The sequence below is a fragment of the Pelophylax lessonae genome (assembly GCF_965119305.1).
Source record: "Pelophylax lessonae genome assembly, chromosome: 1".
Classification (NCBI taxonomy): domain Eukaryota; kingdom Metazoa; phylum Chordata; class Amphibia; order Anura; family Ranidae; genus Pelophylax; species Pelophylax lessonae.
In genome coordinates this window covers 231,107,817-231,125,802 of record NC_138768.1, presented here as the reverse complement: position 1 = coordinate 231,125,802, position 17,986 = coordinate 231,107,817, and the positions used below count along the sequence as shown (strand labels likewise).

General features: G+C 41.9%; 1 protein-coding gene across 1 annotated transcript in view; it reads left to right on the top strand.

Annotated features, from left to right (window-relative positions):
* Window positions 1-17,986, top strand: part of LOC309544739 (uncharacterized protein) — a 368,721-nt gene that overhangs the window by 263,087 nt on the left and 87,648 nt on the right. The window contains exon 26 of the mRNA XM_082243716.1: window positions 16,918-17,047. Coding sequence (XP_082099842.1) covers window positions 16,918-17,047 — 130 coding nt within the window. The remainder of the gene's footprint in view (window positions 1-16,917; window positions 17,048-17,986) is intronic.

Below are 17,986 nucleotides of genomic sequence, written 5' to 3'. Positions count from 1 at the left end.
ATTTCCTCACTCGTATAGGGAGACTGGAGATAAATGGCGCTGTCAGAAATAGAAGATAGGGAATATAAATATATCGGTGGGTCACTTTATATTGTGTAATAAATAGAGTAGGTGTGTTGAAATATTAAATCCACAAAGTAAAAGGTGATATATGAAATATAAAAAATATTAAAAATATTTTCCCGTGAGTGGATAGTGAGAGGTAGAGATAAATATGTATAAAATTATTCCAATATAAGTGTCACAAAAATAAATAAATTCTATGTGTAGCAATCAAATGTTTAAAACTGAGCCACTAAGCCCCCATTCACACTGGGGCGACCTGTGAGGCGACCTGGTCGCCTCACAGGTCGCCGCAGGTCGCCTCCCATAGGGAAGCTGCGGACCCGTTCTGATAGGAGCGACACAAGTCGCTCCGACTCAGAAAAAGGGTCCGGAGCTTCTTTGGGGCGACCAGGAGGCGACCGCCATAGACTTCAATGTTACGAAGTCCGTGGCGGCCGCTCCGAGGTAGCGGCGCGCTGCTCGCACCGCGACCTCGGAGGTCGCGGTGCGAAGTAGCGTCGCCCCAGTGTGAATGGGGGCTTATAAAACACACTTATAAAATCAATATATAAAGTGATACATTGTTGCATAAATTAGGTAGCAAAAAATATATAATTAAAGTGCTCTTGTTCGAGTGCATACATGTGCTGGTGATCAAAGGCTGTATAGCAGTATTAAAGATAGATAAATAAAACTATAAAAAATCAAGACATAAACAGTGTCCCAGCAAATTGCATAAAATGTCCATAAAAAATAAATGGTGCCAAAAATACACAATCAAGTGTGGATTTCCTCACTCGATCCACGACGATCGGGGAAGAGCGGTGGTGATCACCGCCTCTCCTCCCCTGGCCCGACTCCCGCTGTGTCTGAATACAGTGGGAGCGCGCCGCCCACAAGGGGAGGAGTCCAGCTACGTAGGTCTAAGTCGCTGGACGATAACGAGCCACTTTGCTGCAGTAGGCTCAATGTGAGCGGTCGGCAAGTGGTTAAAGAGGTTGTAAACCCCCCTTAAAGACTTTTGCCTATAGGTAAGACTATGATAAGGCTTACCTATAGGTACTGTAAATATCTCTCTCCTAAACATGTACCGTTTAGGAGATATTTACATTGCATGCAGCCGATTATGTCATCGGCGCGGCGCATGCGTTCTGAAGGAATAGCCACCCGTACCGTTCCTTCAGAGCCCTGTGCCATGAACGGCGGCGCCCGCACACATACGTGGGAGTGATGTCATCGTGCCTCTGACCAATCAAACTGCCGGAGGACGCGAACCTGTCAGCCGTCTCAGCGGGGAGCAGGTGGCACTGTGGGGGCTTTGTTCTAAGGTAAGTATTTCATATTGAGCTAGTGTGCGATGCATACCAGCTCATTATGCCTTTATCGTTCAGGTTTTTCTTTTTTAATTTTTTTTTCTGAGGTTTACAACTTCTTCAATTACACAGGTTCTGAGGCTAAAATAATGAACATGAGGCACTGAGTTTAATTACCACCTTAATCAGCCACAGAACCTGTGTAAATAATGTGTGTCCTGGTTTAAAGGGGTGAGCTGGCAACCCTAGCGCATGCCTGTGGGGAAATGTTCAGCACTGACAACCCCAGCACCGTGAGCCCCTACACTTGAATGGGGTCATATTCTGAGACTTCAGACACTTGGAGTATGACTCACATTAAAATTCACTAGAGAGGGTGGCCAGCTGTGAACGCACTGTACTGAGTGACAATGGAACGAAGAAGAGCAGAATTTGAAGGATAACAGCGCCGTGACAGCACCATCTAGCGGCGAACACATATACTCACCGTTACTTTCCTGGTGTCTCAACTACACAGTGATCACATGACACATACTTTCCTTCTGCCCTCAACAGTAATGGTGACCGCGCTATCTGTGGGCGGATGTGTACACTGGACACGTGCTTGTTTCTTGAGTACAGACGGAAGTGCGTCTCCTATAGGAGACTGGTGTGTTACTGAGGTAGGTGTTTGCTGGATGTCAAGACTAGAGACACTGATGTTTTTTTTCTGTTCCCAACAAAATACTTTGTTTTGGTTTTTTTTTTGCTTTAAGCACAGTGCCTGCTACAGATCCCAATAAAGAGTACACAGTGGTGTCTGGTGTGTTTTCTCATTTCCAGAATAGAGCTTTGGCTGATTGATGGCAGCAGAAGTGAGAGTTCTACAGTTCTCAGAATGGGACACTGGGAAGAGGAGGCTCCGATATCTGTACATGTGCCCTCCAGGATTCTTCACGCTTCACAAGGGGCAGACCCATCAGGTTTGTATAGATCATTCCACTAACTTTCTTATCGTACCTTTTCTGTAACGTCACCACGCGCAGAGCGGGGATCACTGACTAAAGGCAAATAGGCTGCTCGCTTTGGATAGGGATTTTTCATTTAGTTTAATGAATGTGGTAAAAAAAATTATGAATTATGTATACCCAATCGTATGCAAGGAAAAAAACAGTATTTTTACTTGTACATGATTGGATAATAGAGATCAGTAGAGCTTCACTTCATTAAAGGAAAATTTCTTTGCAAAGTGAACAGCATATTTGCTCTTAGTAAATCAACGCAATATAACAGCTGGTAGCCAGTAATAAAAAAAAGACTGTTGTTTATGTTTGTAACTCATCTTGCTGTGCATTAAAACTTAAATATGCAAAAAAAAAAAAAAAAAAAGATTGGTTCACACTACGAGTCACATATGAATTGCACAGGAAACGCGTCGCATTCCTGTTCAATTCACTTGGGATTTACTGCAGTGCAATTTGAGACCATTCATTTTGAGGGCTCAAATCGCACCAAAGATGTGCATGCGCCAATATTGGAACTGCACTGCATACAGATCGCATGGTACTTTTGTACCATGCGGTCCGGTGTGGGTAAATGCACTGTTTGCGACCTGCTTTTGGGGTGTCCTTAACCACTTGAGGACCGCAGGCAGCGCCTCCTGTGTGAACCGATGTAGGTCGGTCGCATGCCTGCTGCCACTGGGCAGCGGGGACTCCGATGCACAGGGCTGGCGGCCGACCGTTCTTCTCTCTGGAATGATCACAGCGCGCCTGTGATCCTTCTATATAGGATCACAGGTCTCTGTGATCATTTCAAAAGCCCCCCCCCCCCCCCAGTTAGAAACACCCCCCTAGGCTTACATTTAACCCCTTGATTACCAACTATGTTAACTCCTTCCCTGCTGTCATTATTACAGTAACAGTGCATATTTTTAGCACTGATTACTGTAGTAATGTCACTGATCCCACCCAAAAGTGTAAAAAATGTCAGTTAGGGGTCCGATCTGTCCGCCACAATGTCACAGTCCCGCTAAAAATCACTGATCACCGCCATTACTAGTAAAAAAAAAAAAAAAAAAACATGACACAGATCTTTCCCCTAGTTTGTAGACGCGATAACTTTTGCGCAAACCGATCAAAATACGCTTATTGCGATTTTTTCTTTCTTTCTTTTTTTACCAAAAATATGTAGCAGAAAACAAGTTGGCCTAAAATGATAAAAAAAATTAGATTTTTAATTTTTTATTTTGGGAATGTTATATAGCCGAATGTAAAAAATATTGGTTTTTATTTTGGGAATGTTATATAGCCGAATGTAAAAAATATTGGTTTTTTTTTTGGGAATGTTATATAGCCGAATGTAAAAAATATTGGTTTTTTTTTTGGGAATGTTATATAGCCGAATGTAAAAAATATTGGTTTTTTTTTTTCTCAGAATTGTCGCTCTTTTTTTTTTTTTTTTTGTTTATAACACAAAAAATAAAAGTCACACAGGTAATCAAATACCACCAATAGAAAGCTCTATTTGTGAGAAAAAAAGGACATCAATTTTATTTGGGTACAAGCGTCGCACGACCGCGCAATTGTCCGTTAAAGTAACGCAGTGCCAAATCGCAAAAAAATGGCCTGGTCATTAAGGGGGCAAATCCTTCCGGTCCAGAACTGGTTAAAGTGGAACTGCACTGCATCTGGGCACCACAAACCAAAAAAGCTATTGGATTCATTTTTATCATTTAAAACAAACTCCTCCATCCAGCCATATCTCCGTGCTTTATTTTGCTGAGATTATTTTGAACAACGCCCCGCTGGCATTTCTGGCTGTGGCCATCTCGAGTAAGGGCAGAGGATTCATGTAGCATTTACTTCCTGGAATCCGTCTCAGGCATTGGCTGAGCTGAGAACCCTCCCCTCTTCAAGACTCCTGGGATGTATGACATCATTTGCCTGGGCATAAAACCAGGAAGTAACTGAAGATGTGCAAAAAAAAAAAAAAATGTAAAACAAGTAAATATGATATACTTTCCTATTTATTTACTAATGCTAGCAGCATTAGGATTAGAAATAGTCCATGTTGATTGAGAGAGTGAAGTTCCACTTTGAGATTGCACTGACAACACATGTGGATCTCAAGGGCAGTGCAATTTGAAGGCTGTGCGGAAAACATGCATGGATCGTGGGGTTTCCCACGCTGCATTAGTGTGAATCTAGGCTTAGGGCTTTAAAAATGACTTTCAGTAGTATGTTATGAAGAAAGCTTTTCTTTTCCTTTTTTTTTTTTTTTTTTTTTTTTATTGTTACCTGTCTGTGGCCTATTTACTAAGACTTTGCTCTGCAGCAAAGCTTCTGGGGTTGGTTCTCTTCCACTCCTGTAGTACTTCGAAAAAGCAGCTCCACTGATGGCTATCCTTATGCAATAGCCATGAAGGGGTTGTCGGGTGGAACCGCAGTGGAGTCCACACTGTTTTATGCATTGAGAATTATGGAAATGGGATCGTGTCCTGGGAACTTTCACAGTACCAAGTTTCTGCAAATGGGCCACTGGAAAAGGAAATCTAATGGCTCGTTTACACCAAGTGTTGGGACTGGCATTTTTTCGCATCATATAAATACCATTCGCCGCAAGAGCACCCAGGAAACAATTGTTTTCTATTTACTCTGTTCACTCTGCAATGGAGCCCCTGGGTGCCATGCAGTGCAGGATAAATGCATACTGTATACATTTTTCTGCAATGAACCAAAGCTCACTTGACATTTTAACCACTTTACCTCTGCTCACAGTAATATTACTGCGGCAGAGTGGCTCGTTATCGTCTGACGACGTAGTACTACGTCGTCAGACACTCCCCCTTCTTGGCGGCGCTTGCGCGCCGCCGGAGGCTCGCTCCCGCTGTTTTCATTCACAGCGGGAGTCGGGCCAGGGGAGGAGCAGCGGCGATCGCCGCTGCTCTTACCCGATCGTCGGGGATCGAGTCTGGAGATCCGCCCGCTGTGTGTAAACACAGTGGGCTGATCTCCATAGTGACAGGGAGTGACAGATCGGACTGTTCAGCATAGCTGGACATCCGATCTGTCCATGAATCACATAGTCACCTCCCCCCCTACACGTCAGTAAGCACCAGGCATACATTAACCCCTCCCTCTCCAATAAAATTAACCCCTTCCCTGCCAGTGTCATTTTTACAGTAACAGTGCATATATATAGCACTGATTACTGCAGTAATGTCACTGGTACCCCCAAAAGTGTCAAAAATGTCAGTCAGGGGTCCGGTCTGTCCGCCGCAATGTCGCAGTCCCGCAAAAAAAATCGCAGATCGCCGCCATTACGCGTTAAAAAAAAACCACCAAAAATGACAGAAATCTTTCCCTTTGTTAGTAAACGCAATAACTTTTGCGCAAACCAATCAAAATACGCTTATTGCGATTTTTTTTTACCAAACATAGGTAGCACAAAACAAATTGGCCAACAATTTTTAAAAAAATTGGTTTTTACATTTTTTTTGGGGGGAATTTCATATAAAAAAATGTTAAAAATATTGTTATTTTTTCAAAATAAACGCTCTTTTTTTGTTTATAGCGCAAAAAGTAAAAATCGCACAGGTGATCAAATACCACCAAAAGAAAGCTCTGTTTGTGGGAAAAAAAGGACGTAAATTTTGTTTGGGTACGGCGTCGCAGGACCGCGCAATTGTCAGTTGAATTCGCACAGCGCCGAATCGCAAAAAGTGGCCTGGACGGAAGACAGCAAAATCCTCCGGTGGTAAAGTGGTTAAAGAAAAAGTTTAGCTTTGGGAACGTGTTACATGTTCCACCCATTTTTAAGACAGAACATGTAGCATGTTCCCACTACTGCAGCTGCTCACTGATCCCCTCTCTCCCTGTGACAGCGATAAGGAGAGAAGAAAATGCACATTTTTTTTACCTACAAAAAAATGTGCATTTCTTTTTTTTTTTTTTTTTAAATCTTGAGGACAAAACAAAGTAGAATGTGATGCTTTACAAAGCACCTTGCACTGCCCCTTCCCAGACATTGAGAGCTGCCTGCACAGTTTAACCCTGTGTTTTACTGTGTGGGCCTGTGTGAATGGACCCTCATTTTGTTTTCTTTACAGTTTAACTACTTTCCATTCAAGCTAATTCTGACATTTCTCACATACATGTTAAAATCAGCAGTTTTTGCTAGGAAATTGCTTAGAACCTCCAAACATTATATATTTTCTGAAAGCAGAGGCCCTGAAGAATAAAATGTTTGTTCTTGTTGCAGTTTTTTTATGTCGCACAATATTTGCACAGCTTTTAATTAAACACTAATTTTCAGGAAAAAACACACTTAAATGCATTGAAGTGCACGCAAACACAACATAATACACAATTGTTGGATAAAATATAAAAAAAAAAAAACAAACCTGTTCTATTTACCTTCTCTGCACAGTGGTTTTGCACAAGGCAGCCTGATCTTCCTCTTCTCGGGTCCTTCGCCGACTCTCTTGGCCCCTCCCTCCTGTCGAGTTCCCCCACACCAAGCAGCTTGCTATGGGAGCACCCGAGCAGAGCTGCAGCTCCGTGTGTCCATTCAGACACGGAGCTGCCATTCGGTCCCACCCCCCTCTCTCTCCTGATTGGCTAACTAACGTTGATTGGGAGCCAATGGCTCCCAATCAATGGCTGTGTCTTAGCCAATCAGGAAAGTCCTAGACGGCAGAGGGACTCGTGGACATCCCTGGACAGAGATGGGGCTCAGGTAATTATTAGGGGGTGCTATGGCAGCTGCTGAACACAGAAGGCTTTTTATCTTTATGCATAGAATACATTAGGATAAAAAAATCTGACTTTATAACTCCTTTAAAATTTCACAATCCTGTGAAATGGCAACATAGTACAGTACCTACAAAATCTCAGTCTTTACAGGTTATCAGTTTAGAGTAAAACTTGACCAGAAGTGATGAAATCCTCATCACTTCCAGCTTCATTCATCACAGAGTTGTTCCTCCTCCTCGGAGTTCAGCTGACCTGACTGCTTGCAGCAGCAGTTCTGGGCTCCCCAGCAACCCTATTAAAGTAATCAGGCGGCTGTGGAGCTGGATCACTTTTACAGTAAAGCCCATCGCCAGCTGAAAATGTTGATGCCAGGTTCTCGGCTGAAGCTGCGGCCATGATCCTGGTATAACCACTTCTCATATGCTGGATGGGAAGTAGTAAAGGACCTTCCATATGTTTCCTTTAAGAGTAAATAATCTTGGAACATAACATTAGTTGTTTGATTTTAGGCTTCCTTTACACCTTTTAGATAGCGTGAAAGGGGACTTGGACATTTGTCAGGATTTTGTTGCTGTCTGTGTCCCTATTAGATTGGTGATACACAAGTGATTCTGCCACCAACTACAAAATCACCAGTGACATGATTGCTAAGAGGTAGTCTGTTATGCTGGCCATACGCTATACGAAAAATTGTTCAAATTTATTTTCAAAAAACAAACACTCAGTCGTGAGAGCAAGCAATAGTGCCATCATGTAATGACCGATAAATCATTCAATCATTTTTTTTTTTCACAAAAACTTAGTGAAAACAGTTTGGACGAGAAACACATTAACCTTTCAATTTATCGTTGAATCGGCAGAAAATTTCAAAACTTGACCCTCATTTTTTTTTTTTTTTTTGCTTCACAAATGTTACAACCGATTTGTACCCATTAACTGTCTGAAAAACAAACAAACTGTCCAAATGTCAGCCAATTTTTTCATATAGTGTATGGCCAGCATATGTCTGAGGCAGTGATTTGTCACTCTGATAGTGGCCGGACACTGCTGAATCGTGATCTATGGAGCGATTTCATAGGGACAAATGGGCAGCCTCATAGCATATCTGACATTGGCAATTGGGACAATTCGGCAGTGGCAGAATCACCGACCGGCAAATTTGCCTGTGTTTTTATCAGCCTTTGATATATGTAATATGTAAAAGGCTGGGCAGGCCCAAGAGGCAGCTAAGGATTCTTGGGTTACCTCTCATTAGGAGGAGCTCATACCTTTTTTAAAAATCATATAAATATGTTGCAATGGGATGATTGGCAAGATAGAGTAACAAAAAGGGTAATCCAGGACAATTCAATAGTGATATTTATATCTGCTGAAGGGACCTTTCTTACAGTGGCTTATGCTGTCAAGTTTAATATAAAAGGGGAGACAAAGAGAGTAATTGGCTAATGTCTGGGAGATTATGGTGGAAAGCAGTTCATCAGGCAGTGTTAAGCTGGTTATCACTCAGGTCTAGTTGAGTTAGGTTTAAAAACCAATTTGATTTTTCGTCTAGATACATCAATTCATTTTGCATATATATATATATATATAGCCACCTATCTATCTTTTTTTTTTTTTTTTTTTTTTACTGTGCTTTAAATTCTGCTATTATAGGGCCAGTGTAAACATTGTTATGTTTACATTTAGCTTGTCTGCATCTCCACTGTAGCTGTAGAACAAGGAAGGTGCCTACTTTGCATACCTGTTTATGTTCTAAGCCTTCTTTAACCACTTGCCGTCGGCTCATTGTATATTTACGTCGACAAAGTGTCTCTCCCAGGCAAAATCACGTTAATAGGCGTCATCTGCCTGGGAGGAGCTAAAGGGCGAGCGCGCACCGCCGGTGGCACGCTCCCGCCCCCAATCGTCAGCGTGGAAGCCAGTGCGGGTGTCAGGCGGCTCCGATTGCCGCCTGACACCGGCGATCTCTCCCCGCTGACAGAGAACGACGGACGGCTGATGTAAACACAGCCGTCCGTCCTTCTCCCTGCAATGATCACAGAGACCATGTGATCCTGCTATATAGGATCGCATGTCTCTATGATCATTTCTAAAGCCCAACCCCCCCAAAGTTAGAATCACTCCTCTAGGCTTACATTTAACCCCTTGATCACAATAGTATTAACCCCTTCCCTGCCAGTGTCATTATTACAGTAACAGTGCATATTTTTAGCACTGATTACTGTAGTAATGTCATTGGTACCCCCAAAAGTGTCAAAAATGTCAGTCAGGGGTCCAATCTGTCCGCTGCAATGTCGCAGTCCCGCAAAAAATCGCAGATCGCCGCCATTACTAGTAAAAAAAACAAACAAACAATAAAAATGACATAAATCTTTGCCGTAGTTAGTAGACACAATAACTTTTGCGCAAACCAATCAAAATGGGCTTATTGAGATTTTTTTTTTTTTTACCAAAAATATGTAGCAGAAAACAAATTTGCCTAAAATGTTAAATTTTGATTTTTACATTTTTTTTTTGGGAATGTCATATAGCAGAATGTGAAAAAAAAAAAAAATATATATAATTTTTTTTTTTTTCTTTTTTTTTTTCAAAATTGTCGCTATTTTTTTGTTTATAGCTCAAAAAATAAAAATCGCACAGGTGATCAAATACCACCAAAAGAAAGCTCTGTTTGTGGGAAAAAAAGGACGTCAATTTTATTTGGGTACAGCATCCCACGACCACGCAATTGTCCGTTAAAGACTACCAAACCAAGAAAGAAATTCCCCTAGGGGTGGGACTTTTTAGGCACCAAAAAGAAAATGGTATAAATAACAAACCAGTTTATATATAAAAAGATAAATTCTTTATTCATTGATACAAAGGGAATAAAAGCATGGAGGCAAGCTAAAAATTACTACACATCAGTCGGACTAGAAACCACGTGACCCCTAGGCTAAACCCGACGCGTTTCAGAGTCTCTTGGGCTCCTTCCTCAGGGGTGCCCTTGGAGGGTGGTCTGTGGGTGATCAATACATAACATATTAGTTACAACATTATATATATATATAGTTGCAAAAACATTGAACAAGGTGTTTGAACAACAACTTACATAGTTCACTGTGATGATGAGCATAGGTAGCCTGCCTGGCGGTTAAAAACAAATGGGCAGCATATCGCTGTTGTCCATCAAGAGTGCCGTATTCACAATGTTTTAAGTCTGGGCCAGAATCTTAGATCTTAGGATGTTCAGAATTTGTGTGCTGACCAGTCTTGATTAGAGACTGGGTAGGAGCAGCTGGAACCTCATATAACAGCAGGTCTGCTGGGTAGGAAATGCATAGTTACTGCAGGGTCTAATCAAAAGACCAAGCATGTACAGGGTGCCCAAAGGGGAGATAGTCTCCAGTCCCATATATCCTTTATATAATATAAAGAAGGGAAGTTCTAACTCATAATGAATAATAAATAATGCAAATGAGTAGATAAAAACTAAATGTGTATATATATATATATATATATATATATATACGATGCCAGGTAATATAACCATGGCCAGAGATAAAGGTCCCATTTAGTTGTAGTAAAGGCTGGAGAGTTCTATTAGGCACCGTGCACAAACCAACATTGACAAGGCTGATCAATTGGATCAGCAGTGTTTAAGTAAAAATGGCTCAAAGGGATTTTCCTTTTTCTTACCTTAGAAACAGCAATGCGTTGTTCACAGAGGACAAGAGACCTCGTAAGACCTGTGTGTCCGGCAAAGGAGCAAGTAGCTCTGATGCCAGGTACACAGGGCTTAAGTAGCGTAGTAATCAGCTGAAAGGTACATCAGCTGGATTACACGCATTCAGCTGATCGCCGTCAGAGGTTCCCTGGAACGTAGGAGCCGGACACGACCCCGATCCGGACATCTGGCGGAAGCGTGAACGGCCGGTGCGTTCCACTGACACGGAAGCACCACCTGTCTGCGTGAAACGCAAACAAGTGTGTTAGACATACACTGCCGACCTCTCAGGGAGGTCGGGATGGAAGAGCGGATGCCAATATATGCGGGCGCCACGAGGTAGCGTCCGCCTTACCGTGCCGGGCTACTCCTACAAGCACTTGCAGAGACTATAATTGTCTCGGGCAATGAAAAACTGGACACAATTGAGAAGGAATTAGAGCTCCAGTATTCGGTTGGAACCAAGGAGTTGGAGTGTTTAAGGCAAAAGCAAACACTTCATAATTCCTAATGCATAGGAATTATGAAGTGTTTGCTTTTGCCTTAAACACTCCAACTCCTACCTCGTGGCGCCCGCATATATTGGCATCCGCTCTTCCATCCCGACCTCCCTGAGAGGTCGGCAGTGTATGTCTAACACACTTGTTTGCGTTTCACGCAGACAGGTGGTGCTTCCGTGTCAGTGGAACGCACCGGCCGTTCACGCTTCCGCCGGATGTCCGGATCGGGGGCGTGTCCGGCTCCTACGTTCCAGGGAACCTCTGACGGCGATCAGCTGAATGCGTGTAATCCAGCTGATGTACCTTTCAGCTGATTACTACGCTACTTAAGCCCTGTGTACCTGGCATCAGAGCTACTTGCTCCTTTGCCGGACACACAGGTCTTACGAGGTCTCTTGTCCTCTGTGAACAACGCATTGCTGTTTCTAAGGTAAGAAAAAGGAAAATCCCTTTGAGCCATTTTTACTTAAACACTGCTGATCCAATTGATCAGCCTTGTCAATGTTGGTTTGTGCACGGTGCCTAATAGAACTCTCCAGCCTTTACTACAACTAAATGGGACCTTTATCTCTGGCCATGGTTATATTACCTGGCATCGTATGTATATATATATATATATATACATTTAGTTTTTATCTACTCATTTGCATTATTTATTATTCATTATGAGTTAGAACTTCCCTTCTTTATATTATATAAAGGATATATGGGACTGGAGACTATCTCCCCTTTGGGCACCCTGTACATGCTTGGTCTTTTGATTAGACCCTGCAGTAACTATGCGTTTCCTACCCAGCAGATCTGCTGTTATATGAGGTTCCAGCTGCTCCTACCCAGTCTCTAATCAAGACTGGTCAGCACACAAATTCTGAACATCCTAAGATCTAAGATTCTGGCCCAGACTTAAAACATCGTGAATACGGCACTCTTGATGGACAACAGCGATATGCTGCCCATTTGTTTTTAACCGCCAGGCAGGCTACCTATGCTCATCATCACAGTGAACTATGTAAGTTGTTGTTCAAACACCTTGTTCAATGTTTTTGCAACTATATATATAATGTTGTAACTAATATGTTATGTATTGATCACCCACAGACCACCCTCCAAGGGCACCCCTGAGGAAGGAGCCCAAGAGACTCCGAAACGCGTCGGGTTTAGCCTAGGGGTCATGTGGTTTCTAGTCCGACTGTTTGATGTGTAGTAATTTTTAGCTTGCCTCCATGCTTTTATTCCCTTTGTATCAATGAATAAAGAATTTATCTTTTTATATATAAACTGGTTTGTTATTTATACCATTTTCTTTTTGGTGCCTAAAAAGTCCCACCCCTAGGGGAATTTCTTTCTTGGTTTGGTAGTCCTTTTTGGGATGTGGCACCGCTGGGACACAGACAACATGAGCAATTATTTATGTAACTTGTCCGTTAAAGTCACGCAGTGCCGAATCGCAAAATAGGGCCTGGTCATTAAGCAGGAAAATCTTCCGGTCCAGAAGTGGTTATCAGGAAGGATTTCTATGTTAAAAAGTAAAATTAGCGAAGCCCTGCCCCTCCCACATTACATGTGATTCCACACAACCAGTTGTGGGAAGCACAATGCATATCTAGAGAGATCCCTGATCATATTGCTTCTCTATCGGACAGGCTGAATGTAAACAAAGCAGTGTTTACGTTGGTCCTGGTCTGTGATGATGGCTTTCAGATTCCAGGGAAAATAAAGAGAGTTAGAGGTAATAAAGGGCTTAAAATTTGCAACATAAAATATATATTTTGTGTCCTATGGTATATTTAAGGGAATCTATAATTGCTTTTGGGACAATTTTGTTTTAGTTTTCTTTAGGCTCCATTCACACCTAAGCGTATCATTTTCACCTAAGCGTATAACGCCTGAAAAACATGGAGTTTTTCAGGCGTTATTTCGGGTGTTTGGAGGCAGGCATTGACATCTGACAAAAACGCTTGTAATCTGCAAAAAATGAAGCTCATGTACTTTTTTGAGCCTCAGGTGACAAAACGCTTAGATGTGAACGGGGGCCATTGTAATGAATGGGATTTTGCTTGTTGGGCGTTTTGAGACTTCAGAGATGAGCATTTTACGAGCTGAAAAATGCTCGGGTATGAACAGGGCCTTAGAGTGCTTTTATATAGTTTTTTTTTAAATGTTTTATACAAACTTTGTTTTACAAATAAACATTAAAGTATAACTAAAGGCAAAACGTTTTGGATGGAGTGAAGAGGGTTTAGAATACCTGTCAGGTTTTTATTTCTGCCTGTGTCCCTGTTAAGGAAATTCACCCTCTCTATTTGTCCTGTTTACAATTCTCATTGAAAGTAAAAGATAATGCCAAATTTTGAGTTGTCCCCAGAAAAGTAATAGATGGGGAATCTTCCAATGGGGACACTAGTTCTGGGGGTCCCCAAGAAATTACCTTAATTTTCAAGGATTTCCTCCCACTTCCTGTTTGGCTATGGGACAGGAAGTGAAGTGAAATATCTGCAATGGGACAGAAACGGGGAAAAAAAATCTGATGGGATTATAACCCTCCCTTGCTCATTCCAAAATGGAAAAAAAAAAGTTTTGCCCATAGTTCTACTTTAAGTTGTGACAAAATAATTCAAGATCACTGTGTGTTAGCTAAAAAGACAGCGCAATAGATGCTTTCTTCTTTGAGGCTTTATATGATTGAAAAACTGAGCTGAGACTTCTAATGAGGGATGTGCTATTATCCACTGGTGTGTTTAAATTTCAACTTAAAGCCTGGCCTCCGCACTGCAAGCACTAACTGCTTGTTTGGGTCTTGGGGGGGGAGGAGTTTACCTGATTCCCCCCACTTCCCTAGCAGTCAGCCAGCAGCCTCCTCTCTACTCTATATTCTAGCAATGGACTGATTTTGAGCTCTGCATTGCTGACGTCCAAGGACCTGCAACCACCAAAGCATAGGGGAGAAGAGTCTGCAAAGACCAATCTTATAGCCTGGATGAAGAGAAGGATTGGGTAAGTAAAGCTGTTCTTTGTGGCCCTCAAGACCTGAATGAGTATTTAACCCTTGCAGGCCCACTGCAAGGGAGCATTTTTTCCCACCCAGAATTCAGCTGCAAGCTATTGAGTTCTATAAATAAAATGCTTTTATAATTAATGACTCAAGCTTAGAGTCTGGAAATGTGAAAAGGAGCCTAAAGCTCCACCTGATGGGTCAAAATAGAAATACAAAAATGTAATATGCAAAGTTTCACATTTGCCTGCTTTATACAATAAATATATAGTCCTGTGTGTAATCAATTTATAAAACTTCTGTATAAAATCAGAAAACATTCCCTCTAAAATGCTAGGTTCACATCTGTGCAGGTGGTTCCCTCAGCCGCAACAACCTGCACAGAAAGACACGCTGCTGCTCAGGAGATATATTAATACATTAATCCTAATGGCACCCCCACGCACTGGAAAACTCATCTCAGTTTACCCACACTGGGAACTGCACTTGCTTTTTTTTCTCTGTGGGCCGCGTTTTCAGAAAAGATGTAGGGACCTTTTCCCTGCATTTTCTTGAGGAACAACTCAAATGAATGGGCTGCCGTGCCCACACAAAACACGGCCCACAGAGCCGCACAAGTGTAAACCTAGTTAAAGAGTTTAGAGTTATCCTTTTAAAGGCTATTTTTTTTTTTTATTATAAACAAACTTTATTGAGTTGTACAGCAGGCAAAATATTAACAGCGAAAGTACACAATATTGTTGAAATACATATACAACAGAAAAGAACAGCGCAGTAGAACGAGAAAAAAATAAACAAACAAAAACCCAAAGTAATATGGTTCTTCGTGACAGTTGCAAGACAAGTGAGAAATACACCAACACGTATGTGGTAGACATAACCACATAGGTAAAAGTAATGCATAAGGTAAAAAAATGGCAAAATCATATACCTCCAAACATATCCGCACCATTTAACCACAAGGGCTCCGTGGTACAAACCCCTCAACTTTAACAACCAAAAAAATAGACAGAGACCCCCGATGCAGGAAGCATTAGCTCAGACCGTGTACACAAGAGGGTTTAACAAATGATTATGGACTGCATGTCTGAGAGGAATGCAGCCACTTATCCCAGATCTTATTATATTTAGTAGGACACCCCCTATTAATGTAGATGATCTTCTTGTAAGGCAAAGTGGTATTCACTTCAGCGATCCAGGTAGCAAGAGTAGGGGGTCAAGGCCTGCATCCAACTCCTGGCCACCAATTTCCTAGCAATAAACAAGGTTTAATGTAAAAATCGCAATGTATATTTGTCCAGATCAGAGTCTGGAAATAGTCCCAATAAGCATTGTCTGGGGTCCAGCAAGACTTGTGAGCCCATCTGATCATGCAGAAACCGCACCACCTGCTCCCAGAACCGATTAATTCGGGGGCAGTGCCAGATAAGGTGCCAACGGAGATCAAACATTTGGGGCAATCCGTACTCAGAGAAGGATCAAATTTAACCAACCTGGCCGGTGTGAGGAAGGCCCTATGGATAATATAGACCTGCGTCAGTCAGTCCGACAACTAATGCCCAGTACACATGTGCAGATTGTCGGCCGAAAATGTTCAGCCGCCGAACGATCGGCCGATTTTTGGCTTGTTAGTATGATGCTTCCGACAGCCGACAGCGCACTTTCGGCCGAAAAGAATCTGTCGTGCAAGCATTAAAATTTTTGTATGCCGACACCAGAGCGGCCGATTGTTCGCCAGTCAGTACACAATTCGGCCGACAGACAGCAGATTTGCAAGACTGGGCATGCTCAGAAAAGAAAAAACACAGGGAAAGTTAACCATCACATGACATCACTTCTGCAGTCGGCTGTAGTCGGCGGACAAAATTCTTGTGCAGTCTTTTGCACTTTTCAACAGACACGACAGCCCGGGGACAAAAGACGGCCGATCGTTCGGCCGACGATCTGCACGTGTGTACGGGGCATTAGGAGACACCAGCCTGCCCACTTCTATCCAGCAACTCACTCCAGTCCCCATCATCCATCTCACCAGCATCCTCCTCCCATCTAGATTTAAGGGAATACGCCGACTGTGTAGCAGACGGGGTGAGCAACATGTCATAGAAAGTCTAAATTAACTTGCATGAATTACTCCCTTTCAGCACCACATGGACGTCAAGGGGCTGTAGCTGGGGATATATACCAGTGAACTGCGCCCTTAACGCTTTGCGCAGCTGCAGATATCTAAAAAACATATGGTATGGCAGGTGGAACTCAATCTTTAATTGGTCAAACGTTTTAAGACCACCGTTCCGGAGAACGTGCGACTACCGAAAGATTCCATATCGAATCCAGATCCTCGGGTCAGGGAGCTGTAGCAGTTCACCCAAACTCCTATTATACCATAAAGGTGTATCCTCATATGAAAAGCTATTTTTATTTTAAAATTTATTAAAAGAATTGGTCATTTATTAAATAAACTGCCATTTTAAATCCCCTGATCAAATCTTTAATTTTATGGTTGTTGTAATCTCTTTAATTTATTGTAATTTACAATTGTAACTTATACATTTTGACATTACAGATATTTGGTTCAGCTGAAGTGGAGAGTCTTTATTTATGCCTGGTATTTTATTTTATGTTACAGAACACCATGATTCCGGTTTTCCTGGGAGCTGATGTTGTTTCACAAACTGGAGTTAGAACAGAAAACCATCCCAAAATTCATGCTAAATTTGCAAAGAAAGGGTTGGCTACAAGGCTTACTTTTAGCCCAGGTAATAAATGTTTTACCTTTTCATTCAAAGTAAGTCATAAAATTCCATGCACATTAATATTAGTAACTTTTTTATAAAGGATACAGCTACTTTTGAATACATATTAGTCAATCTAAACCTGTTTCTTTGAAAACTCAGAGAGCAGAGCATTTAGTAGAGTAAAGGGAGTTTTACACCTTCTTTGCAACCTGCTGTGGATTTTAGCCAAACATAGGCTGACTCCATTCATTCTTTTAACACCAAGCAGTACATTGATATTATTCCAAATTCACAGTATTTATTGATATGTCTTCTGTATGATAGACTGCACTTGTGTGTATATATTTTATATATGGTGTAACAGTACACAGGATATGTGAATGTTATCCCAGTTTCCATGATGACTATAGCATAAACTATCCTGGTCGCTCACATCCCAATGCTCTGTGCTGTGTTCACTATCAGTAAACAGTCAAAAAGTGAAGGCAAATGACAGAAAAATCGCACTAGAAGGTAAAAGACGCATACAAAAGTCATTTATGACCACCCTACACTGCTTTGTGTATTCTTTATAGCTCTCCTAAATGGCAGTGGATAGCTATTCTCAGCACAAGTTATTCGAACTCTAGTTTCTAGAATTAATGGTCTCCTGTCCACTGTATTCTCAGCCATGACACGCAAGAGTGCATATGGAGGAGAAGAACAATCTAGAGCTGAAAGAAGGAAGAGATAAACAGAAAGGACAGGAACTTTTAACATGCAATTTTTTTTTCACTGTGCACTCTTTCATGCGTTTATTTCTGACAGCAGCACAGTCTGTGTCTTACAGTATCTCTGAGCTGACCCATACTGTTTGTGGGCTTTTGTCATTATACAGCTTACTACAGTCTTGAACATATATACCAGATTTTCAAGCCGCCCTACATACAAAACTAGCCGACAACATAGCTTGTATGTGTC